Source organism: Anas acuta, chromosome 15 (assembly GCF_963932015.1).
Source record: "Anas acuta chromosome 15, bAnaAcu1.1, whole genome shotgun sequence".
NCBI lineage: Eukaryota > Metazoa > Chordata > Aves > Anseriformes > Anatidae > Anas > Anas acuta.
The window spans coordinates 5,518,598-5,544,131 of NC_088993.1; the positions used below are offsets into that span (position 1 = coordinate 5,518,598).

A 25,534-nucleotide genomic window follows, 5' to 3' on the forward strand; every position below is an offset into this window, starting at 1 on the left:
CAGTGGAGAAACCCCCAATGACTTTGCAATGGGGACTTCTCCTAGAAGTTGTAGCTCTTCTGAAGCAGCTTTTCTAAGAATAGATGAATAATGCATTATATGGGCTAACAAAGATTTTTGTTGCAGAAGGTGTAGGGCAGAGGGATATTCATTTCCAGTGCTCTGACTTTCTCCCTCTTTGTTTAGGATGGCCGGCTCCGACCTGGTGACCAACTAATTGCTATCAATAGAGATTCCCTGGTGGGCAGCACACTTGAAGAGGCCAGAAAAATCATTACAAAAGCCAAATTCAGGTAGGCGTGTAGTGTATTTCCTGTCATCATCACAGTGATGTTGAATCTTAGGCAGAAACCCTTTGTGTCATACCAAAGTTTGGCTTCAGGAGGCGTGAGGCATGTTAGTTTTGAATGGCACTTTGAGATGGCTGTGATACGAAGAAATATTGAATGCCTGGATCATCCTGAAGCGTAATGAAGACCTTCACATTGTTCTGGTCCTCACATACGTCCGCTATCACTGTTTACCAGAGTTCCACAAAAGAGCTGAAGTCCAAACAAGCAACCCGGCTGGTGGTGATCCAGCCATGCTGGTGCAGGTTCCATGGCCTTAAGTGAGATTGTCCTGGAGAAAGAACCGTGGGAATGAACATTTTGCAAATTTAAGTTATACTTTCTTGGTTAATCAAATGTCCTGTATTTATTGTTCATTTAAGACACGAGGGAAACACAGAAGTGGCCTTTATTCCTGGACGGGGACGGTTACATCCCGGACTGTCAGTTCATAACAACATCCCGTCGCCACCGCCAAAGGCTGTGGGAAATGGTCTGAGTTCCTGCAGACTGAAGGTCCACGTGAGGTCCCCAGAGGTAGGCTGAAATTCATGACTAAGACCACAGACATCAGTCCTGTGATCTCTCTTTGATCAGAAAACTCTTTTTTAGGGACCCTGTAGTAGTCTTTCTAGGCTGTGGAAAGTCTGCAATGTTGATGAATGTCACCTCATTTTACAGCCAGGTGTTTTAAATCTGAAATACTGTTTTTTCTATCTTGGGTTTGAGACAGCGAAGAATCGGTGGAGCTAAATGACAGGAGTTTCATCTCCAGGGCCTGCATTCAGACGTTTCAGGTTAAAAAAAATAATCTGTGGATAGCAACCTGCATCTCATTCAACACAGCCACAGGGCTGGAAGGGATCGCAGGAGTCGGTTTGATCTAGTCTCCTACCCAAAGGCAGGAATGACTCTTTGTTCTTAAAGACCTCTGATGAGGATGAATCCACAGCATTCCTGAGCAGCCCGTGTCTGCTCCTCAGCAGCCTAATGATAAGACAGGCTCATTCTTCCTGTGTAGCCTAGCTCCATGTTGTGTTTGCAGAGGCGAGGGCTTGAGCTGTGCGTGGTGAGACAGGATTTAACCACACAACTCCCACAATAATTTAGGCCTGTGATCGGGTTTCGTGCCTTTGTCATTCCTTTCCTGGATTGCTGCAATGCCTGGTGTGTGTTCTGCCCTTTTCCCCATAAGCTTCCATAGGATCAGGCTGGATGGAGTTTGCTTTTGTACAAGCATCATTCCAAAAAAGGTTTTTCTTTCCAGACCCTGTGTAGACACTGACTTGCAGGAATGGCAAATAAATGTTGCCTTTGGGTGTGCCAGGCTGCAGACATGTTTATGAAAGTCAGCCTTAGCCTATACATACATAGGCTACTCATATACATGTATATGCGAGTAGTATGGAGAGATTGTTCATCATCCAGCAGAAAGGTGTGTTTGTGTAGTGCTGTGTACCTATACGAAATCACACAGGTGACTGGAATTAAATTTTTCCTTTCCTCACGTTGTTGTTGAAAAATTGAACTTCTATTGAGGTCAGGGCTCCACATTAGAGAAAGCATGTTTAGGTTCCCATGTTACCCACCCGACTGTCCTCAGCATCAGCAATCTCTTTCTGAGATTCCAACTATGGACACACTGTCTCAGTGTGCTCAGCTTATCTACACTGTGACCCTTTTCCCCTTTTACTTGTGCTTCAGCCCATGACCTGGTACTTAAGAAAGGGTGGGCACCCATCTCTGCTTCCAGTCATTCTCATTCTGATAATGAGGTGTTTTCGGTAAATAATTCAACAGGCCATGGTCAGAACCAGGAACTCACTGGTGTTTTGGACACAGAGGTTTAGAGAGGACCTCTACAGATACAGCTCACCAAGTCAAACTCACCCGCACTCTCAAAGTAACAATGAACTCAGGTTTTCTGTCTGCCAGATATCTGGAGCTGGCTCAGGGACAGACCTGCACCCAGAGCTGCGGGAAGTCCCTTGAGAGCCTCTTTTGACCTGTCCCTGAGCCAGGATGGGGACACGGGGTGCTCTTGCTTCCTGCAGGCCAGTTGGGTTGCTCTCTCCTGATCTCCTGTGCTCTGCTCTATATTTACACCAACAGTTTCTGCTTAGATTCTGTGCCCTTTTGTCTTCTTTTTCTAGAATAGACATGAAAATCATTTTCCTGTGCCTTCTTTGTCACCAGACATTTGCCCACCAGAGCTTACTGTCTCAGGTAAGAGTCCTGCTAGTGGTTCTGTCTGTATAGGCAGCCAACACAGCCTTGGCTCCTCAGTGCTGAGGATGCTGAAATTAATTTTGATCAGTATTTATACCACTTTGGTGGAATCTAATGGTGTGATTATGACATTCATCCCACTGGGAAAGAGGGAAGGTGGTTTACTCAACAGGTAATAACTATGTCCATGTTGGTTTGTCCATAATAGCAAAATTCTTTACTAAGGTATTTGGAGGACTGGAAATAGGAAACAACACTTTTTCCATGCTCAGTGTGTAGTTCATTTGCAGCAGCATCTTTGTCCACTGCAAAGATCCAGTGAGACTTACATCCAGCAGGTCTCCTTGCACGTAATGTTCCCATCTGCTGGGAATGAGGGGCCCTTGGAGACACAGTATGGAAAAAAGTGAGTTCCTGATGGTTGTACTGTGCATGGCAGCCCTGGGCATTGTACAGGCATTAAGGTTGTTCTCAGTTGTTCAAACTGGAAAATTGTTTATAGATGTCATTGCTTCTGCCTGGAGGATCTTCCTTACCATGTCAGTGAGTCCCCAGCAAGCCTTGGTTTCAGGGAGGCTTTTAGGTGGCCACCACCGACAGACAGCCAGAGCACCCAGTGATGGGCCCTGGGCCACTGAGGCAATATAGCAATGATCTAATTGCTTCCTGACTTAGCTGAGGGATTTTATTACACTTTTTTTTGGTTGTTGTTTTAATGTGAGATGCTGGGGAGGCTTTGTGTCGGTGTTGTCATCCATGAAAGCAGACAGCCGGCTTTGAAAGAGCAGCAGCCAGGCTTGGAGCCTGGGCCAGGGACTGCCTGTCGGTGGGTGCCCGGCGGATGCCCTGGATATCTGCGTGCCCAGAGCTGACAGCAGAGCCTCGTGGATCTAATCCTGATTAGCCATGCACTGAAGGGTAACAGCTCTGCCCTTGAACGTGGGGAGCGAAGTGTTGGTGGCCAATCCAGCAGCCCCATTTATTACCTCTTCCTGCTTCCCAGCTGCTGGCATTAGCAGAGCGGATGAATGCCAGGATTAGGAGGATTACGTGTCTGCAGCACCTCACTGCTGCTCGCCGTGCTCCTGCCCGGCGGCCAAGGAGGGTGAGAGGTGCTGGGGTGGGCCAGAGGCGGGCTCATTCAGCAGGACTGGGGTTCCCAGGCTGTAGAGCAGAACCCAAGCAGGGGAAAGGAGTTGATCCTTGGGCCAGTCCTGTGCCACTGGCACAAAGAGGGAGGGATTGTGCTGGGCTGGTGGCTGCTGGGTGAGCGGAGCCTTCCCGTACCTCCAGAGCCAGCCCTTTTCCCAGGGCATGGCACGGTTTGTTATGGACGTGACTTAATTGCGGGTTTCCTCCAGGGGTGGAGGACCACAAGCACCAGGGCATGGCAGTGGGATTTGCACTTTGCACCACCGAGCTCTGAGGGCAGCGACAGCAAGGAGGAGCCAGCTGTCAGCACCTGGTTCTTCCCCTCTTGTAACAGCCTCCAGCCCATGCAGCAGCTGCCCTTCCTCCCCTCACCAAAACCTTGCAGCTGTGCTTGTTGCAGGTTGCCTGTGTGCCTCGCAGTGCATGCAGCTCCTACCCCAATAATCTGCCCCAACAGCTGGGGAAAAGGGTTCAAGGCTTTTCACAGTCTCAGGGAGGGAAGAAGTCTTGCACCACTGTTTTTCCACATTGCTCTTAATGCTTCAGTTCTCTATTCCACGGGTGTTGTGAAAGGCCAAGGCTGTATTTTATAAGATGTTGCTACTTGGCTTCCAGTTTTGCTCAATCAATTAAAGTAGACAGGATAGAAGCAGATTTATGTTTTCTTTTAAATAGATCACCTTAAGTACAGACCCCAAGACCCCAAAAAACTTGACTGGAAATTTCCACAGTGGCCTTTTGGCATTCCTAGGTCCCCAGGAGAAACTCCCCATTTTAAGCCAGGAGGAAGCCCAGTTTCAGCATGGGTTTGTCATTCCCCCAGTGTCCAGTCTTTTCCGTGGTGGCCTGCTTTGGGCTTCCAGGCGCGGATTTAAAAAAATCCTGCTCTTTGATTTTGCTCTGTTGCACAGAAATGTATTTGATGCAGATATATTCTGCCCCAAATTGCCCTCTTTCCTTTACCCAAGTACTCTTCCATTAACATTTCCTCCTGGCTTTTCAGCGCCCACTTCGGCCCCCAGCCAGGGGGTGGCTGCAGGCACCAAGCCCAGAGTAGCGCTGGACCCCCACATCCGCCTCAAGGACGGCAAGCTGGACCTGGTGAGTGGCCTCTTCTCCTTCCCCCCCTCAGGGTGCTCCCCCAGCGGTCTCCTCGCCTTGTTTTTGCCGTGGAAGAGCTGTGGGGCCAACAAGGAAGGCCAGGAGGAGGGCACTGGGGAGCAACGTGCAGTGTGTCCACCAGATGAAGGACCTGGGGGGCTGTGTGCCAGCAGGGGTGGCTGTCTGTTGGGTTGTGACTGCCCCTGCTGTGGCTGTGCCCCCACAAAGAGACCCCCGGGGGTCTCACTGGTGGAGCAGCACCCGCAGGCAGCCCGGGGTGCTGGGTCCCGCTGGAGGCCTGAGCCAGGAGCAGGTCGAGACCTTTCCACTTGCCCCAGTGGCTCACTGGAGCGTGGGAGGGCAGCGCCAGGTATTAGCATTGGGGTCACTGGGTCACTTGCTTTCCGGAGGGATTACAAAGTGCAAAACTGAATAGAAATAGTCCAAGGGAATCAGCCTGGCTGAATAAAGCTACTGCACTTGCTCGGTGCTCTAATTTGAGCACGGTGCCCTACACGGAGCAGGGCCTGCAGCTGCCAAGTTCCTCGCCACGAGGCCAGCCGGGCGTACTGGGGGCAGCAGGGACTCCTTGTGCAGTGCCCTGAGTGCTGATTTCCCTCCTGGCATCCCGCTGCTCACACACTGCAGTTACTGCATCTAATCACTGAGACAGAGGCATCGCAGCTGAGCCCAAGCTGTGTTTATCACCGAGTCTCAGCTGAGTTTGCTGGAAGATGTGTCCAGCCTCAGGAACTCCAGAGGGAGAACAGGGTGGAGTGAAACATCCCCATCGTGGCATCGAGGGGCGTCTGGGGGAGTCACAGCTCCCCTCGGCCACCTCTGGGTGCTGCAGGCAGCTCAGAAGCCCCAGGGGCTGCACCGTGTATGCGGGGAGCTTTGGGGGGGCAGCAGCCCCCCAGCCCCCGGCTCTGCTCTCACTGCTGGGTGACCTCGGGCAGAGGAGAGGCCGAAGGCTCCCGGGGGTGGCCGCAGTGCCGGGCTCCAGGCAGGGCTGCCAGCTTTTGGAGGAAAACGCAGTACGAGGGCACCATCCGAGGGCAGGCGCAGAGCTGCCCACTTGCTCACCCAAAGCCCCTGTGAAAGGCAGAGAGCCCGCAGGGGGCCGCGCTCCCCGCTCTGGCTGTGGGGTGCGTGGGGTACCCCCACCCCGGGGTGCTGCCGGCTTTGGGGGAGCGGGGGCACGGCCACGGCCCGGTGCTGGGCACAGGCGGGCATCTGCTGCCACCCTGCGGCGGCTCCTTTCCCTTCCCTTCCCTTCCCTTCCCTTCCCTTCCCTTCCCTTCCCTTCCCTTCCCTTCCCTTCCCTTCCCTTCCCTTCCCTTCCCTTCCCTTCCCTTCCCTTCCCTTCCCTTCCCTTCCCTTCCCTTCCCTTCCCTTCCCTTCCCTTCCCTTCCCTTCCCTTCCCTTCCCTTCCCTTCCCTTCCCTTCCCTTCCCTTCCCTTCCCTTCCCTTCCCTTCCCTTCCCTTCCCTTCCCCACTGTGGGCCTGGGTCGGGGGCGACACACAGGGGGGACCCCTGCGAGGGGGAGCTGCGGTCACAGCCTGCAGCAGCTGACAGAAAGAGCTCTACCTTTAGCTTTGGCCCGTTCCCAGGTTCTCTGCAGAGCCTGACGTTGTCTTTTAAAGCCTTTTCCTTGCTGCCGCCGGCACCAAGTGGCGTTTGCACAGGTTTAGCCACTTCTGTGCGGCCCCCAGGGGCTGAGCTGATACGTATCAGAAGTCAGCGCATCATGCATAGTAAGGGAGCAAAAGGTGCAGTGAGAGACAAAATGTTGGAATGTCTCCCATTGCCGCAGGAAATACCCCGTGAACAGCTTTTATCTGCTCGGTCCCAAGCACGGTTCCTGGGCAGAAAGAAGAGAGGCCGAGCTCCTGGCAGCTGAGCATTGCTGCAGCTCCACAGGCTTTGATAAAGCTCCTGCCCATTTGTAATAGCTGCAAATCTGTTTGCCGCCTGTACAAAATGTTCTCGGAGGGCCACGAACGTGTCCCTGGCTTTAGGAACAGGCATTTCTGTGCAGCTGTGGGAAAGCAGAGCCTAGAAGTCCAGCCCAAGCCTGCTCCTCCAGCAGGTGATGCCTGCAGAGTCGCTTCCAGGAGAAAGCATCGCTTTCTACTCCATAGCAGTGCTTTCCCAGCGGTGTTTTTCATGCAGTTATTTTCATTATTTTTATTAAACGTTCATTGTTCCTGCTGCAGGTTCTGCAGTACCTCGGTTTGGAGGTGACCGAGGAGAAGAAGAGGCAGCTGCGGCAAACTTTGACCACGGACTCGCAGGGGACGGTGGCCTATGGAGGTGAGCAGGCAGCTGCCAGCAGGCTCTGAGCTGTTGTGCAGCTTTGCTGATGGCTGAGAGGGGAGAGAGGCACCTGCTGAAAGGCAGCAGCTCGGCCAGAAGCTCCCTGCTGGGCACTGCTCACAGGCAGTTAGGGAAAGTCACAACCACCTCGATGTTAGGGCAAGTCACAAACACCTCCCGTCCTCGGTGCAGGCTGCGTGTGTCCCATGCAGCCCCTTGCACCAGGCTCTCTTCCATACAGAACAAATCCTGATGTTCAGACTTGTCCATTTAATCCCCCCCTGCAGTGCTGAAGCCATTGATTTGGATTGTTTGGTTTAAGTCAAAAACATGAGAAATGCCAGCAGGCAGGTGGGTGACATGGGTCAGAGAAATGGCGCTAGGGATCGAAATTTTAGAACTCTGAGAGCCACAGTGAAAACTGCAAATATGTGGGGGAGGTTGTCTTTTGTTTGTTTGTTTTGTTATTTAGAAGTACAATTTTTTTTTCAAGTTGACATTTTTTCACTATTAAAAAAAAAAATGGTCTGGTAAAGGTTATCAGCAATGTAGGAGCAATGGCTTTAAAGTAAAAGAGGGTACATTTAGATTAGGTATTAGGAAGAAATTCTTTCTTATGAGGGTGGTGAGGCACTGGCCCAGGCTGCCCAGAGGAGCTGTGGCTGCCCCATCCCTGGCAGTGCCCAAGGCCAGGCTGGATGGGGCTTTGAGCGACCTGGTCTGCTGCGAGGTGCCCCTGCCCATGGCAGGGGGTTGGAACCAGATGGGCTTTAAGGTCCCTTCCCACCCAAAGCATTCTGTGATTCTACCATTCAGTGAACTTACTTAAGCTTGCTGGGACCATCAAAGAACTGAGAGAAGATTCTTTGGTATCTCTAAACTTGCTCTGCCTGTCGGTCGGGATTTCCCCAAACCTATGGCATTTTCTCCCCCAAAAGCAGTGCTTTTCTCTCCCCTCCCTGCAAAAGCCACTTCTTTCTCGCAGATCTCCTCCAAGCGCTCAGGGACGTGATGCAGGACGAGCTGGATGAGGCCAGCCTGGATTCCAGCTCTGTGCTCTTCACCCAGCATGAGGTGGCCACTCTGCTGGACACGTCGGCGTTTCACTCCCCGGTGAGTTGGGCTGGCTCTCAGGTGGCCCTGGCTGCACCGTCCCCGGGGGAAGCAGATTTTTGTGGGGCTGTGCAGGGGCAGGTGTGCAGGGTCGCTTAGAACACTATTTTTCTTGATACATAAATTCATGGGATTCTAAGGGAAAAGCTATATTCTCATGTTCTGGTTGTTCTTGAGTTATACAAAGAAGGGAGAAGGATCCCTTAATCATTCTTATTATAGGAAATTATGTAAAAGACTCATCTGTTATAATAAAGCAACACCACCACCTATGGGGTGATGTGAAGGAAACAGCCTATGTCACTCAGAGTGATGCAGGAGAATTAGCCATAATTAATCAATCCCAACTAACTTCACTTGGCTCAAAATGAAAATTCACTGCAGCACAGCTATTCCAGCTATGTCAGGGATCAGAGGCAGAAATTCTGGTGGGTGAGGGGAGGGAATCCTTCAGCTGAATTATTCAGTGTGCCTTCCAATCCTAAAAATGCCAGTGCCTTTTCCAAGATTAGTAGTTATTCTGGGTATGGAAAGCAGTACACCTGTGATCTAGCCCCATGGTTTTGGTAGCACACGAGTGGTGCTAACGCTGCCTTCTGCCCCACAGACCCTCGACTCGCTCAGCTGCAACGGCAGCGAGGAGCTGGAGCAGCTGCAGCTGGAGATGACGGACCTGCGGCAAGAAGTCCGACGGCTAAAGGTGGAGCCTCTCCTCCCCACAGACCCCTCAGCTGGTGCCTTCTGCTGGCACTCTCTGGTTGTATGGGAGGGCTGTGGGGTGGCCTGTCCTTACTGAGGGGTCTCCTCTGCACCAAGCAGGCTCCCACCCACTCCTCTCCTTACCTCCGGCTTTCTCTCAAGCTCAAAAAAAAGCTTATAACTTAAAGAGTATGCAGCCACTATTTTTTTTTTTTTTTGTTTTGAGACTGAGGAAGTACATTTAAAGCTGTGACACCTTATAATGCAAATAATTCAAGCCCATGGCTGACAGAAGCACCTGGCTGCACAGCTGCCAGCACTGTGGTTGGGTGCAGCAGGGACCCCGCACACATGCAGGTCGCAGCCCACCAAGTGCAGCAACAGGGCAAGAGCACACGTGGCTGCTGCCATCTGTATTGCTCTGGGGGTAGGAGCTGAAAGAGCAGGGCATCTTCTAGAGGATGTCCTGTTGCTTGTTGCTTCTAATCTGGTGACAATATTTTCCCTAGGCTCTCCTGAAAGAGGTGGAAAACAGTAAGAAGTCAATGGAAGATGAGCTTCAGCGGCTGAACCAGGTTAGTGCAGAGCTGGTTGTTGGATGTGTCTCATGATGTTGGTTTTAATTCAACACCCTCGGGCTGTCCCTGACCTGGAAAGGCTGAGCTGTGGGGGTTCTTCCTGCCTGTGTCCCAGCCTCCAGCTGGGACCCACCCCTGGGACACAGGGGCTGCCGGGGTGGGTTTGGTGCTCGGCGGCCAAGGGGGACGTGGTGCATTCACCGCAACTTCTCGCTGCTTCCAGAAAGCCCTGGGCTTCCTCTCCGAGAACCGAACGCTGCACAGCAAGCTGCAGATGGCTGAGGTTGTGCAGAGGCAGGCTCACAGCGCAGAGCAGGACTACGAGGAAGTGATCCACTTGCTGGAAGCCGAAATTGCAGAACTGAAGATGCAGCTGGCAGGGAAGAAGGCAAAACATGTGGCTGAAATAGAGGTAATACAGCCCCTGTGTCTGCGAAGAAAAGACCAGTGGGAGGGGAAAAAGCCTACCCTGCTAACCCTTCTTCTGGGGGTTCTATCTCCTTCATTTAAAGGTGAAAATGACCATAGCATATATGTTATTTGTCGTGTATGACAACAAGGCCAGCACAGTCTTTGGGTATGTGTTATAATTTGTGCGATTACCACCAGCCATTCCAAGAGGACCGTGGTTTTCTGCTTGTAGCAAATGCCATAAGTTGATGTTTCCAAAAGCCAAATGCTGGAGTGTCATCATCTCCTTTCTGTTCTTCTCTGGCCATGTCTTAGGAGGACATCCTGGAACTGAAAAGACAGTTGTCCCTGGCTGACGGCCAGTTACGGAAATCAGAAGTCTCACGGAAGCGCCTGGAGATCTGCAATAGGAAACTGCTCCTGTTTGTGCAGGTGATGTACTCAGCTGCCTCTGGTGCTGATGGCAGCATTGTGGCCTCTTACCTTAACAGGGATTTTGCAAGTCCAACTGATTTCCTGGTCCAGAAGCAAGAAATTTATTTATTTTTATTCTTTCTCATGCTAACAAGGCACTGTCTGTTGGTTAGGAGAAACCAGGGAACAAGCTCATGCATGTTCCTTTACCCATGAGCCATGTAAACAGTGTGGTGCAGCTTTTGCCCTGTGGCCCTGCTGTCCCCAGCTCACCGACCCTTCCTTGCTGCTCCGGGAACTCCTCTGGACACGACAGTCAAAATCGTGCATTTTGTCCTTCCCTTTGTATGGCTGGCCAGTTGCTTCTCTGCACAGCCAACGTGAACTCAAGGAGTAGTTTTTCTCTTTCAGCACTTTCCCCTCACCTAGATTTCCTGCAAAATTACATATAGAATTGCTTTAGCCTTTTAATTGTCTGTTCTTCCACTTTATTGCCTGTACAAAGCTTATGTAGTTAGTAAACTGGCTGGCATGGGAAGCACTAGGATTCTGGTATCTGCTACAGCTGCTGGTAACCTGTCCCGGGAGATCTTGAGATCAATAGAAAACAGTGGAGAGAAAGGAAGCGTAGATTCTGTGCCCCCTGCCTCAAAGAAGGAAGAATTAAAATGCCTCTAGACCTGCAGCACTAGGCGTGTTCACTGGGGTGTATGCAGTCTGGGGCTGGACTTTGCAAATGGATTTTGCTTGGTCCCCGGGGCAAACATCACAGGATTTTGGCTACTGGGATAAAATGTCTTCTTTTTATACACCCCTCAGTAGTGATTGAGCATTCACTAACCATTATGAGACATTACATGTGCAAGTACAATCCAGAAACCATGGAGCTGCTGAAATGTAGCCTGCAAAACTATTCTTTGGAAGAGTATTTTTATGGTGCATTTGGTATACTTTAATGTTGGTATTAAAATGCATAACTCAGATGTGTCTGTATATTTGCATAGGCTGTGCATGTTGCCTGTGTTGCAAAAGGCCTTGAGATACTCGCTTCAAGGGCAATGAATAAGCAGAAGCTGATTACTGTCATATTAAATCTGATCAGCAGCAAAAATCCATGAGGTTTGTTCTCAGGAATTATTAATTCCTACAAGTTTGAAACCTTTTTTTCCCCTCCTTTTTTTTTCTTTTATGGCAGAACGTTCACAAGGTCTTGAGCACACCCAGTCATTTACCAGATGAGAAAAGGTAGGAGATGGCTTCTGGGAACTGCAAACAGGAACATTTCCTTTCCTGACCTTTCTCAGGGGAAGGTGATTCACACATAACCTGCCTGGAGTTTCTAAAAATACTGTCACTTTGGGAATGAAACTATTGGGAAAAGATGATCAGGATGCTACAGGTCAATTGGTATTTGGGAACATTTCACCTCCGTTTCAGGCTGTTCTGGGGAATGAGTAGGTGAAGCACTCCTTTGATTAAGCTGCTCTTGTTAGCAGAGCCCCTAAGCAAGCTGTTTCAAAGAAGCAGAGTTGTGACTCACCTGCTTTTCCTACTAGAAGTCAGTCTTTGGCTTTAGGACCATGGCCTTGTTTGTCAGCAGTTAAAGAAACTAATAGTGTAAGCAAAGAACTAATACGACTCTTAACTACATGACTGGTTACAGAAATAAAGTTCAGGATTTTGGACTCCCCTTCAAACTATCTCCTACCACTTGCGAAAACTGTATCAGAACTCTGTTGTGAGAACTCTGGTGGTATTTTGTTTGTTTTTGTAAAATTGGTTGATTTGTTAAAAAGTCACAGTCTTGTTGATAATGACTTGACTCTTAAAAAATGCTGATTTTTAAGAATGATGGTAAGGGAAAACAATTTTTTTTAATGGTTAGGTTTCCAAGATGGTTATTTTTGTGATAATGAAAGAAAAAATATTTTTGAAGAATTCTAAAAAGAAATAGAAATTCTAAAAACAAACAATCAAAAAACTTTGATAGTGTATCTTATATTTCTGTCTAACACAACAATGCAAGTGTGCCTAAAATAGACTCTTCAGTGATGCCGTGAGATCGAGATGCAATTCCCCTCTGAATGCACAGAATTTACGTAGAGTATCCTTCAGAAGAAGCTGGCCAGGATTTTCAATGACCGTTCCATGATAGAAGTATTGATGGCACTTTCCATATTTATAAGAGTCAACAGTGAAACAGAAGAGGATAAAACAGACGCAGTCTCAGATACATCTCTTCCATCTTCAGATCTTGTTGACCTCTTGCTGTCAGAAGCTAAAGAACTGCTAGCACCGATCCTCTCCAACAAGGACGGTAAGCACTAAACTAACTAGAGCAACCTGAATCCAAGCAAGTCTGAAGGATGCTTGCTTAGTGTTATTTACAGCTTCCGCCACCCTCCGTACTTGTTTGCTATACCAGCTAAGCTTCCCAAGGAGCCTCCTAATTCTCTCATGCTGAGATGTACCCATACGACTTGTAGTTGAATCTGACAAGTAGACTCATGGTATAAGGAGTCAAAAGGGCCAGAGGAAAGGCATTTACCCAGGAGAAACTAAGAGGAATGGTTTTAAAGAATCACAGAAATGTGACGAAAGGGACTGCTGGAGAACAGTAGTCAAATCTGCTCCCTGTAGGACCATCACCCACACTAGATTAGATCTACAGTGGTTTTTAGCCAGCCGCATCTTGACAGCCTCCAAGGATGGAGATCCACAGCCTCTCTGGATAATGTGTTCCCGAGCTGCATTATGCTCCATGTAGAAACAGATTTTCCTAACGTCTAGTCTGAACTCCCCAAGGTGCGATCTGTGGCTGTTGCCCCCAGTTATATTGTCTGCACTGCCAGCAAGAGTTTGGCTCCAACGTCTTTGTAATTGCCCTTGAAGTAGGAGCGGGTGCTGCAAGACTGCCGTTCAGCCTCCCCTTTGCCAGGCTCCCTCAGCCCTCCCCAAGCTCCCCTTGCAGGTTATGAGCCCTAGGGCTGCCTTTGCTGGCCCTTATCCAGCTTCTCAATAGCTTTGAACTGGGGATCCAAACCTGCATTCACCATCCAGGTACGAGAGCAGCAGAGTTGAGCAGAGGGGCATGGTAATCTCCCCGTTTCCTCCTTGGTGTACAAATCCATCAGCCTAGGCAGCCTCCCACTCCCGTGGCTGTGGATGGGAGGAGATCAGGCACATAGCATCCATGGCAGTATGAATAACCTCCCAGTCTGGGATTCTCAGATTATTCTGTGAGCCATAAGCGTTTCTTGCAGCAGTTATTCGACCCCACTTGTCTCTTTCACTGCAAAAGAAGAGCTTATCTTCTCCTCCTTCTCATCACAGCATGAACGTACAACCCCTAATATATGCCCAGCCTTTACTCTTTGATGCTATTCATCACCCAGACATACTGCCGTGGCCTTTCCTGCGCTGCAGTCCAGCGTTGCCACTTCTCAGAGCACAAGACACGAGGAAAATAATTGTAGCCTATAAGGATTAAACCTAACAGATGAATGGGTCAGCATTTCCAGTGTGTCTGCATTATTTAAATGCGTGTTATCATAATGTAGCTGTGATACTTGCGCTGGGTGTGTTTTCTAACCCTTCACTTGGTTGTGTGCTTACATTTGCAGCTTCGCCATGTGACAGGGACCAGTGCCTGCCTGCTGAAGGAATCCCAAATTACAAGGAGTAGGTGTCAAAACTGTCTTGCTCTGTAATTTTGACACAATAAGAATTCCTGTGTGTTTTTTATTTTATTTTTTTAATCAAATTTTTTTGCTTGACAACCTTTAACCAGATAATCTAGTCCAAGCCTCCAGATGGTCACGTCAAAGAAGTCATTTCCTAGACAGCAAGAGCCTTCCTGCCCAGCACAATGAAGTACAGTGTGAATTCGTGGATCTTTGTTTTCTAAAGTGTGATTTTTTTTTCTTCAGGCCAGATGGGAATTTATGGTTCTGTGGCTTGTCTAACTGGCACTTTTCAAGGCCACTGAGTTCTCAGCATGGGAAAAATCCTCAATGAATGTGTTAGACTTTTTTGTCATGGTGTTAGGATGCCATGAGGTCCAAGCCCAGGAGAGTGGGACAAGCATGGCTCTGTTTGGGTCTCCAGTCTTCTAAGATTATTTCTGAAACCTCTTAAGTGATTTATGTTTAACAGAGCCATGCTCTGAAAATATCTGCTGAAAGAGTATACCTGTGAGGCCTGACCACTGTCTTAGCTGATTGCCGTAACTGAACCTTAGAATCTGCAGGCAGGGTTTGTTAGCTATAAAGCAGACATTTGCAAGCCTTCATTTCTAGTCAGGAAAAACATTTTCAGGCAAAACAGACGGCCAGTACAACCAAAGAGCCATGGCCATCTCTCTTCTCTACTCAATTACGAGTCTTGTCTTCATGTTATCTTCTGTATCCCTCCCCCAATTTACAGAAGCATACGTTTCTGTTCCAGCCATCTTCATCAGAAGACCACGTGGCCCCCCCCTCCGAGCCAGAACAAGGCTGACCAGCCGCAGTCACCGAGTCCCACCAAGGAGCTGCCTGAGAAGCCGACATAGATCTCCTGTAACCTGCTCGTGCTCAGATCTGCGACCGCTTGTAACGCGGCTGCTGCGCTGGGACATGGCAAGGACACGAAATGGGTGCTTCAGCTTCCAGGCAAAGCAGAGAGAGAAACAAGCTTTCTAATGCAAGACTGATTCCTCCTGACTAACCGCCCAAGACTTTTTCAGCATCCTCCCCTGCGCGTCTACCTCTGAGCTATTGTACAAGGCTATTTGCTCTTGGTTTTGCAGCTTTATAGAAAAAAAAAATATTCTCAAGAGGTTACACAGGCCTGGATTTCACTGGCAGCCTTTTAGAGCTTGGATCCTGGGTAGTAAGAGGAGCATGGACTTACCCAAGGGACTCAGATTCCTTTTGGTATTTCATACGAAAAACCAAAGTACGTTTAGCGACTGTAATCAAAGCAGCTTAATCTGTAGTGTCCTAGCTGTCTCGGGATAGGTACTTCTCTTTTCATTCTTTTTGTATAGCTTATCCCAGCTGCAATGCTTGAACTGGAAAGCACCGTCCCAGCTAGCTGCTGGAGACGGCTGCGTGCTACTGGTGCCCACGTTCTGCCGAACACCGAGCGCTCCCCGCAGCGCCGGAGAGGACACAGTGAACAGACTTCAGGAACGGCCCGCGGCGTCACTTGGAAATTAGATACGTGCGATGCAAGCTTGTATGTGGTTAGCAAAGAATGCGGTAGAGATCTGAGGCAAACACAAGGTCTGGCAAATAAAATGATCACACTGCTTGCAAGGTGTTGGCTTTCTGAGCTGGGTTCTGATTGCAGTCCCTGTGTCCAGTGCCTCTGAGCGGAATACCCATTTCTAATTCCCTCTTACTCTGGCAGCTGACAGCAAAGTGCATTTAGAAGTTGCAGGAAAACGGGATGCATTCTAGCTCTTACACAGGACTCTTTACAATTACTTCAGCTTTCCTTTGTGGGAGTTCAAGGCATGTGGGTCCTTTATAGCCTAAAATGTTAATATCTACTATACTCGTATCACCTCACTGCTAAAACATTACCTGTGTGATGGAATCTCACAGTCACATAACTAACTAGTCTGAAATTTTGGTCAAATTTGATATAATGGCTCATGATTTATTAAATCTTTTGAAGAAATGCTTCAGAAAATAAATTATAGGACGTCTTTTAAAAGGGAACATAATTCTTTGGACCATTCACAAGAATATTCCCAGGAAGGAGATGTTTTTAAAGGATATGAATCTTTTAGGATAGCCTGTGGTTAATAGCTTGTTTCCCAGTGCTCTTTTTCAGTGGAACGGTAGCGATTACTGGTGTTACCTGTGGGTTCAGCCCCTACGGCCTTGTTCTCATCCCATGTTCTACAGGTAGGGCAAAGCTGCAAGAAGACAGGTAAGAGGTGCACAGAGCCAAACCCAGTCTCACCAGTTTGGTCTACCCTGTCTCTGGAAAAGCATCTCCAGTTCCCCTGGGGTTTGTGTGGCAGATACCGATCTGCTGATAGCAACATGTCTTCAAAAGCTGCAAAAGTTTGGCTGGAGGCTCCGTTCCAGGGTGATGTCTCCAGCCACTGCTCACCATGCTTGCTAGAGCACAGCACAAACAAGATTTTCGGAAGTAGCAGGTCTTCAGCTGTGTTGTGTCATTACATACACCCAACGGCACCTGAGAAACCTAGTGGGAAGGAAGCAAGTTATGGGAAAAACAGAGTTATTTAGGCCTAACCTTAGTTTTGTGGAACTCAACAGGAATTTTGCTACTGATCCCAATGATCATGGGATTTTCTCAAAATATGAGTATTGAGCTGAGGGCTGGAACTGCCCAGCCTGGTGGGAACAATCCTGTCCCAGCAGGGATCAGTTTTGTGGTCTGAAAGAGAGTGTACTTAATGCTCCTTCCATAGTCAAGTGTTTTAATCACCCAAGAAAGAAGATGTTGTATAAAATTTTTGTGCTGAGTTTTGGCCTTTCAGAGGTAAGCCTGACCAAGCCCAAACATAATTCAGTTGATGCTCACACATGGCAAAGGTTGGGAACAGCGTGAAGCTGACTCGGGGCATTTTGTGTATCCTCAGCTGTCTGCTAGCAAAAGAGCTGTGAAGATATTAACCTTTTACAAAGCCCAGATAATCCTGTGTCCACAGCCTACTGGCAATCTCTTTGGAAAAGAAGCCACCCATGTTCCTATCGGCCACTAGAGATCCTGGCATCGAGTGTGCTTGGCAAAGCAGCCATACTGTTTAGCTGCTTTCCATTATTTCCTTTGAACACACCACGTTCCTTTTGCCATTGCTTCAAGCACAGAAATCTTTCCAAACTCCTATTAATAGCGTTGTTGCTAACTGCTACCTTTTCAGAGAAATGCTGAAAGCTAAGATGTGACGAGAGCTGTGCTCCTGGAGGTGATGCTGATTTCGGTGACCCAGAATAACAAACCTGTGTCATGCTTTACTCCCAGGCAAGTGTGATCAGGCAGAACTCAGCAAGTAGCGGGGTGACACCTCTTCACAGAGCTACCAAGAGGCAAAAAGCAAACATGGAAAGGAACAAAGCACAGGAAGGGAAGTCACAGAATGTGTCATTTAAACAGGATTCATCTTATTTACATAGGACTTGTCTGGTACCCTTAGAAAGCTGAATTCTTTCTTCATTTGCAATATTATAACTTGCTTGTAAGGTTCTGCAGATCTGCTGCAGTCACAGAGTGCTGTATCTGTGGAAGAGGACACCAGTATGACCGAACAGTGAGGAGGAGGAGGAGTACTGATAAAACCAATTCCTGCATGGTATCAGATCTTACTGAGTGGTTAAAATGTAAACTGGCAAGTATTTTATAAACCAGTAGGGGAAATGCAAGCTGTCCCTGTACATAGACCTAACAGACTGCGTTCAATACACTGCAAGTGTATAAACTCATAAAGATGGACCTAAAGAATATCAGTGGGGTCAGCTGTTAGCCTGGAAGCTCTGGGTGTTAAATATCCCTGATGTGATGGTTTTATTTTGCATTTTTCTTATGTTAAGCAGAAGTTCAGTTCTTACCCATGGGTGGGCCAGCAGTTGGGAGCCCTTGTTCCCTAACGAAATAAGTCCAAACTAGATCTGACCATCTATTTTAACAGCTACAGAAAAAGGGGAGGTTGGGCAGCTGGCCACCCAGGCACTATCTTGAAAGGTGAATGTAGCTGAGAGCCATTAGTACACCGTTTATCTGCAGTCTGATGGGTAAGGTAACTGAATCCGCTGTAAGATGTGCTGGACTGGAGCTCATTAGATCTCCTGTTTCATCTCTGCCAGTGATCTCTGCCACCTCACTGCATGACCTTGGGCAGCACATTTCATCCCAGTTTTGCACCAGACAGAAATGGGGCTGGCAGCATCAGCTTATGTTAGTGGCATAAGGAAGGCAAAGCCCTAGGGCCCCACAGAATATGGGTTTGACCCTGTGGCACAAAATCTGGAAACTGGTGTGCTATGATGTCCTGCTGATCTGTGCTTTTAGTGTATAAAGCCCCAAGACGTTAACTTCTGCTGACTCTGAAAACAACAGCCCCAAGTTCTGCTTGGTTTTTGTGAAACAGAGCCAGGCTAAGTGCTAAAAGACATCTCTGCAGAGATGTGCATCCCACAGCAAGGTGAAGGCTGGCTCTGAGCACCGCTGGGGAGGCTGGTGTGGTGGTGCCCGGTGCTGGAGGCTGCTGAGCCTCCTCTTTCACTCCACTCAGTGACACGGGCTGGACAGAAGCCCAGTCTGAGAGAGGGGAGATGCACTTCCACGCTGCTGTAAATATGGCTCTAAAAAACAAGTGAACTTTGCTGCTGAATTTTTAAAGAGACACTTTAATGTTTAAACAATGCTGATTTTCTAAGGGTTGTTAAACACATGTGAATGAGGGCTAGAAAGCGACTTAGTGCATCAGCGCAGAAAGGGCTGGGTTGTCCGTCGTATGCCACTTTTTCACGATCTTTCTCCTGCACGTAACCCATGGTCTAAGCCAGCCCCTCCCAGGCAGACCACTGCCATAAACCTCCTTTGCAGCTCCTTCAGCTGCTTTCATAATAAAGTAAATAGGAATAACAATACCACAAACAATCCCTGCAAATTCTTCTTTTCCTCACACAATGCACCTCCTCATTTGAATTTCTGCTGAGTTTTTTTTTTTTTTTCCAACTTACTCCCACAGATGAGGCAGGAAAGTTCAGAGGAAGAGAGAATTTGCAGTGAAAAGCCCTCGGTAATGGCAGAAGTGGAGGCTGAACGGTATCTACAGACCAGACGTCCTTCCTGGGGGACATTCTTATTTCTAACCGCAGAGACTGGCAGGGCTGGGCTGCTGGAGGGTGAGAACTTCTATCTGAGCAGCTCCCATGAGAAATGCTGAGGGCTGAATGCCAGCCCTTGAGGCAGACAGCCCGTCCCTGCAGGTAAAAGGGTGGCAAGCTGGGATGCAGAGGCTTCGGGGCACTTAGAAATGCCAACAGAGATTTGCCTCTATGTTGGAAGAAAGGTAGCCTACCAAAACTGCAAAATGCCAAGGTGACCTTCTGGCACCAGGAGACAAACACACATTGGAAAAACAGAATTCTAGTTAAGGCTGCCCAGCAGGGGAGAGGGCAGGAAGTTACTCTCCGAAATCTTGACCTGTTTTTATGGCTAGAACATACACGCCCTGCTATTAAGCCACGAAGTAGCAATGGGCAGGGGTGTTGTAGAAAGAGGGTGGAAATAATGGAGTTTTTTTGTTTGGTTACTTGTCTGTGGATTTTGTTTGTTTGTTTGTTTGTTTCCTCTGTTTTCTCTAAGGAAATTTGACAGTAATAGAGGTGGAAGAGGAATACCATTTCTCTGAACATGTGACATCCTGAATGGGAAAGCTTTATGAAAGCATAAATTGAAGGTAGATGTCACAGGTCTTGGATAACTTTATAGAGTTATCCAAGACTTTTGTGGCTTTCAATGCCCAGACCTTCTGCACAGGCCCCTAGGAGATGCTGGCTGCTCTGGCTGCAGCTTGCAAAGCCTTCTGCCATTTGAGGGCTCTGTGGGATCTTTGTTTACAGAACAGTGTCAGGCTGGTACCCCCAGCTTGAGACAGTAGAATGCTTCAGGAAACATTACTGATCAGAAATAGGTCTGCAGCTTCCTGAAATGCCTGCCCAGATAAGGGGATGCTCTACAGCTAGAAGTGATAAGGAGGCAGGAAAAGAAACATGTGACGAGATGTTTTTAGTAACATCTGCAAAGTGTCAGCTGGTCCCTTGGGAGATCTTGAAAGGAGGTTTCTGAAGGTGCAAAACATTCCTGGGATGGTCTCCCACATCCTCTCCTCCACTTCTTGGTGCCCTGCACTCCTGCTCCAGGACCATGTGCCTGCTCAGCAGCTGCTGCTGCCACCCCAGCGTGGCACCAAGTTGGAAGGGACACGCGGGGATCATCGAGTCCAACTCCTGGGTCCACACAGGACCACCCAAAAACTAGACCCAATGTTTGACAGTGCTATCCAAATGCTTCTTGAACTCCAGCAGCTCAGTGCTGTGACCATGTCCCTGCGCAGCCTGTCCCAGTGCCCAACCGCTCTCTGGGTGCAGAACCTTTCCCTAACCCCCAGCCTGACCCTCCCCTGTCCCAGCTCCATGCTGTCCCCTCGGGTCCTGTCGCTGTCCCCAGAGAGCAGAGCTCAGCGCCTGCCCCTCCGCTCCCCTGGTGAGGGAGCTGCAGGCCGCCATGAGGCCTCCCCTCGGCCTGCTCTGCTCTGGGCTGAGCAAACAAAGGGACCTCAGCCTCCCCTCACAGGTCTTGCTCTGTAGGCCCTTCACCATCTTTTAGCCCTCCTTTGGACATTCTCTAACAGTTTTACATCCCTCCCACATCATGGAGCCCAACCCTGCACACAGTGCTCGAGGTGAGGCCACACCAGGCAGAGCAGAGCGGGACAAGCCCCCCTGTGACCTGCTCGCTGTGCTGTGCCTCAGGCACCCCAGTACGTGGTGCCCCTCACAGAATCACAGAATTTCCAGGTTGGAAGAGACCTCAAGATCATCGAGTCCAACCTCTGACCTAACGCTAACAGTCCCCACTAAACCATATCCCTAAGCTCTACATCTAAACGTCTTTTGAAGACCTCCAGGGATGGTGACTCCACCACTTCCCTGGGCAGCCTGTTCCAGTGCCTCACAACCCTTTCAGTAAAGAAGTTCTTCCTAACACCTAACCTAAAAATCCCCTGGCGCAAAAATCCCCTGGCGCTCACTGTGTGCAGCCTCCCCAGGGGCCATGGCAGAACACCTTCTCAGGCACAATGACTGAGGAAAAGAGGCTGGGAGGTGGGAACGGAGCCCATGGACACTTGGCTGAGCACCATTTAACTCAGGGCAAAACCAGCCCTGGGGACGTTAGCTCTGAGCACACAGCCCTGGGGCACGAGGCAGGCTACAAACACCCCCACAGCACCGGGACTGTACAGCCCGCAGTGTGCAGCTCAGGGCAGGCTCCCTGCGCACACCCCTCACTGGGCACCGCACAGCCCCGAGCCTTAACGGGGCGTGAGGGGATGAGAAACCCGGGGCCACGGCGAGGGGCGGGGCCGAACGGGCGGGGCCGAACGGGCGGGGCCGAACGGGCGGGGCCGAACGGGCGGGGCCGAACGGGCGGGGCCGAACGGGCGGGGCCGAACGGGCGGGGCCGGGCACAGCACAATGGACAGCGCTCTGCGGCGCCGTGCGGCGGGGCGGGGCCGCGAGGGGGAGGCGGGGGCCGGGGCTGGGACCGAGGCGCGCCCGCGCTCGGTCCCTCGGTGCCGGCGCCGGGCGGGGAGCGGGGCCGCAGCCGCCCGCGGGTGGGAGGCAGCCCCGGAGCCGCCCGCCCCGCCCCGCCTCAAGATGCCGGCCCTGCCCCGCCCGCCCCCCCGGGGCTCCGGAGCCGCCCCGAGGGGCCGGGAGGCCGCCGCCAGCCGGGGCCGGTAGCGCTGCGGGCAGCGCCGGGACGCAGCCGCCGGGGGACCGCCGGTAAGCGGGGGGCGATGCCGATGCCGGGCGGCCGCTGGGGCTGGGGCTGGGGGGGGGGAGGAGGTGCCGGCAGTGGAAGCGTACCGGGGCACAGCTCCGTGTGCTGCTCCCCTGGATCAAGCTGCAAAGGACAGGACTTACTCTTACACCAAAGAGCTCCCACAGCCATCCTGCAGCTTGCTGCCGTCCCGTGTCCCAGCCGCTGTGGCACAAGGTGCGGTGACAGCACCCAGCGAAGCGAGGGGCAGCCAAGGCACTGAGGTGTCACGCACGCCTTCCTCGCCGTGTTGCTCGAGAAGCGGGGGGTAAAAGGCTACAGCCCCACCGGGTCCCGCTTCTCTAACCCTAAATGTCAGCTCAGCTGGGTGCTGCGGCTGCCTTTCGCATGTCAGAGTACAATTTGAGGAAGTCTGGAAGCCTTGCTATTTTCAGCAGGGTTTTTTTCAAAGCGAACAAACAAAACCTTCAACAACAAGGAGAAAAACAACACACACACACAAAAAACTAAACAACCACAACAACCCTGCTGAGTTGTTCTCCATCTGAAAAGAAGCCACCACGGTTGGGAGAAGTTAGTGAAGTCCCTGGCTGCTGAGTTTCAGCATCCAACAGGCGGTCCTAACGTGGCAGGAGCTGAGTGACCTCGTAGTAGCCTTGGTGAGAAGCAGGGGTTGGGGGCTTGATTTGGGGCTTTACATATATTTAATATATAAACCCAGTTTGTCATTTCCAGCCAACCATTTGGCCATACTCTGTCACGTATGCTTTCCTTGCAAATAACAGAATAAAAGTCAAGCATATGGAAAATCCCTCAGGTGCACAGTGGATGATTCTAAATAAAGTGGAAGCACGCAGCTTATGGCGCTGCCTCTTCTCCCTCAGCTGCGTGTGTTGTGGTGCGTGTTCCTCATGGGAGCCCTCCCAGTCTTCAGGCTCAGCTTAACTCGTAGCGATGGCTTCGCGTGCTATGTTCCAAACTCACCTTTTCCCCGAAACGCTGCCACAGTTACAGCAGGGAAATGTGTGTGCAGTCAGGGGCTGTGTCCTTCCCATCCGTGCCTTCCTTCCCCTGGTGCAGTGCCAGCTGGTGCATCTCAAGCTTATAATTAACTCGCTGCCTTCTAGGGTTTGGTTCATCTGTGAATTGCTGCATGGGCTGTAGCGAAAGGGGCATGTGGGCCAGCTGGGCTCTGCGGGGAGCCCCAGGCTGCCGAGTCCCCGTGCTGCTGGCATCGCTGTCACAGTGTCACAGGATGCTCTGTGAAGTGGGGTCGCTGCCGCTGTCCTGCATGTCCAGGTGGGCAATATCTGAAGCACTAGAGACACTACAAATGTCTGATTAAGGTGGGTTAGATGCATTGTTTCCGTGCATTGACTGCTCCAGCCTGAGTTCTCCAAACTGTGCTGGGCTCAGCTGGCTGAGACCGTGATCTTCCTCGGTGCTGCCCAGTGTGTGGCACGGGTCTGCCTCTCGGTGTGGGCTGATGGTTGGAAGTGATGGAGCTATGGTTCACAGAGTCACTGCTATTTAGCTGAGCCACGTTCCCTAACAGTGCTTTTAGCCAGGTGTAAATACAGAACAGGTGGCCTGGGCTGCTGGGGAGGCTGGAGTGGCAGGATGGACGTTTAAGGAGCAGATGTATTCTGTAGTTGCATAGCTGCTTTTTGGCTTTCTCTGCAAGGTGGCTGAACGTACCTGCTCATCATCTCAGTGAAGTACTCAAAATGACTTTTAAAACATATCTTCCTTTCAGATGTAAAAGCTCTAGGAAGAAGCGTGTCTTTAGCGAGTCTGACTCAGCTACCCACTGGGAGCACCTGAAAATCTTATCTCATTTTCACTGCTAATCATCTACCTGTATCCCTGTGCACAGGGTGGCAAACTTCCACACTTCCATTGCCTTTTTATTTATTTTTTTTTCTCCAGGAGTTATAGCTAGAGTCCCTCCTGCTTTGAGAAGCAGAATGACTGTCTCACAGCTCTGTTTTGAGGAGAGAGCATAGGAGGTCTGCCAGTGCACCTTTCCCAAGGTATGGAAGGCTTCTAGGGCAGGCATGCGTTATCAGCTGTCTTTCTTCCATTATTTTTTGGGGTGTGATTTTCACTGACCCCTTTGCTCAGACCTCCCTCGGCTGGAGAAGCGTGGGGTGGTAAACCTGGGGCAGTTCGGTATTGCGGCTGCTGGAGGAACAGCACGGGCCAAGCAGCATGGTTAAGGCTGTGCAAGGACAGCTTGTGCCACCCCGCTGCTGGCGACTCCGTTTCCAGGCTGAGGGTGGCTCTGGGCTGTTCTGAGGCTTTTTCCTGCCCCACTCTCTGACCCCTTCCTGCAGTGCTGCCGGAGTTCCCAGTTTAGCAGGCGAGGTCAGAACGGGGAGCGAGATGACAGCTAAATACCTGTGACAAGGCTTCTCTTGCTATATTTGCACTTCCTCAGAAGGTTCCCGCACAGCGTAGGTATCGCGCTTACATAATCATATTACAGCGTTGCGTTACAAGGTGCCCCGTGCCTCTCTTGGCTCGGGTATCTGATACGTGATAGCAGCCCGGGCTTCCTGGCTGCTTGCTTGCCCCTGCTCCGCTCGCTTCAGTTGGAGGTGGATGCTGTGCTGATGCTTTCTCTCCGCATTTATTTGTTCTGCGCGGACCAGCTTGGTATTGGTAGGACTCCCAGAGACCCAGCGAGTCCCGATCGGTGCTGCTTGGGTAACGCGATCCTCTGCAGAGTAACTGTCCGCTTGTGAGACCCTGCTTCTACAAACATTCCCCAGTCTCAGGTACCCAAACTTTTTTTAAAGCCTCTTTTCCCTCTCTCCCTTGCTTAATGCTTCGATTTTAGTGTATAATAGCATTTTGTAGCAGTCTTGCTGGAGGAGAATCTCCTGCCATTTGCCTTTTAAGTCATATTTCACCTCCGGTTTTTGGCTTTAAATGTCAGGGATAAGTTGTCTTCTGCTCGGACTGTCGAGTTCAGTGCCACACTGCGTCATGTTGCCAAGGGCTGTGTCTGCTCAGCAGTGGAATTTGAGTGGGGTGGAAGCAGCACAGCGTCTCAAACCAGCTGTCTGGCCTCTTGCGTTTTGGATTTTGTAGATGGCATTAATGGGAGCAGTGGAAGGGACCCTAAAGGAGTTGCAGAAGGCAGCCTGATAGGTTATTTGTACTTATGTACTTCCTTGGGATGCTTCTTACTGATACATATTGGAGGGTTAAAACCCCAGCAGAAGAGTATGAGGGAGGAATCCTGATGAGAACAGTGAGGGGTGGCTAGGAGAAATGAAATGCCGAGAACTGAATTGTTTCCATGCGTGCAGCTATTGCCTTGGTTCAGCTGGAAGCAGTGGGCATCCAGGCAGTGGGATGTGATTGCCAGCTTAGCGTCAGGCATGTTCTCTAAGCATGCTGTTTCCTTTTCCTTTCTCTTAGCGGGTTAAAACAGCTGAATGCTACTTTGTGCATAAAAGCATTTAAAATGCCAAGATACGGGAAGCCGTGGAAACTTTCAACAAAAGGGATTTTGCATAATGATATCACACGTAATGCAGAAAAGGGAAAGGAGGAGAAAAATTGCCGTTTAGCTTTTGCAAGGCCCCGAAGAGAGGCTTCCTTCTCCTAAGCATAACTGATCTTGGCTTTGCACCTCTGGTTTGTGC

At 50.1% G+C, this 25,534-nt stretch overlaps 2 protein-coding genes across 2 annotated transcripts in view; both read left to right on the plus strand.

Moving 5' to 3' along the window:
* LOC137865115 (syntaxin-binding protein 4-like) overlaps positions 1-15,641 on the plus strand; it is a 30,514-nt gene extending 14,873 nt beyond the window's left edge. Inside the window, exons 8-21 of the mRNA XM_068699910.1 lie at positions 187-293; positions 713-866; positions 2,483-2,555; positions 4,714-4,811; positions 7,032-7,128; positions 8,117-8,244; positions 8,852-8,944; positions 9,453-9,518; positions 9,745-9,933; positions 10,248-10,364; positions 11,542-11,591; positions 12,533-12,663; positions 13,970-14,027; positions 14,793-15,641. Coding sequence (XP_068556011.1) covers positions 187-293; positions 713-866; positions 2,483-2,555; positions 4,714-4,811; positions 7,032-7,128; positions 8,117-8,244; positions 8,852-8,944; positions 9,453-9,518; positions 9,745-9,933; positions 10,248-10,364; positions 11,542-11,591; positions 12,533-12,663; positions 13,970-14,027; positions 14,793-14,898 — 1,467 coding nt within the window. The 3' untranslated portion in view covers positions 14,899-15,641. The remainder of the gene's footprint in view (positions 1-186; positions 294-712; positions 867-2,482; positions 2,556-4,713; positions 4,812-7,031; positions 7,129-8,116; positions 8,245-8,851; positions 8,945-9,452; positions 9,519-9,744; positions 9,934-10,247; positions 10,365-11,541; positions 11,592-12,532; positions 12,664-13,969; positions 14,028-14,792) is intronic.
* A 6,000-nt stretch (positions 15,642-21,641) lies between these two features.
* Positions 21,642-25,534, plus strand: part of SEC14L5 (SEC14 like lipid binding 5) — a 39,333-nt gene continuing 35,440 nt past the window's right edge. The window contains exon 1 of the mRNA XM_068699918.1: positions 21,642-21,880. The gene's annotated coding sequence lies outside the window, so the exon portion shown is untranslated. The remainder of the gene's footprint in view (positions 21,881-25,534) is intronic.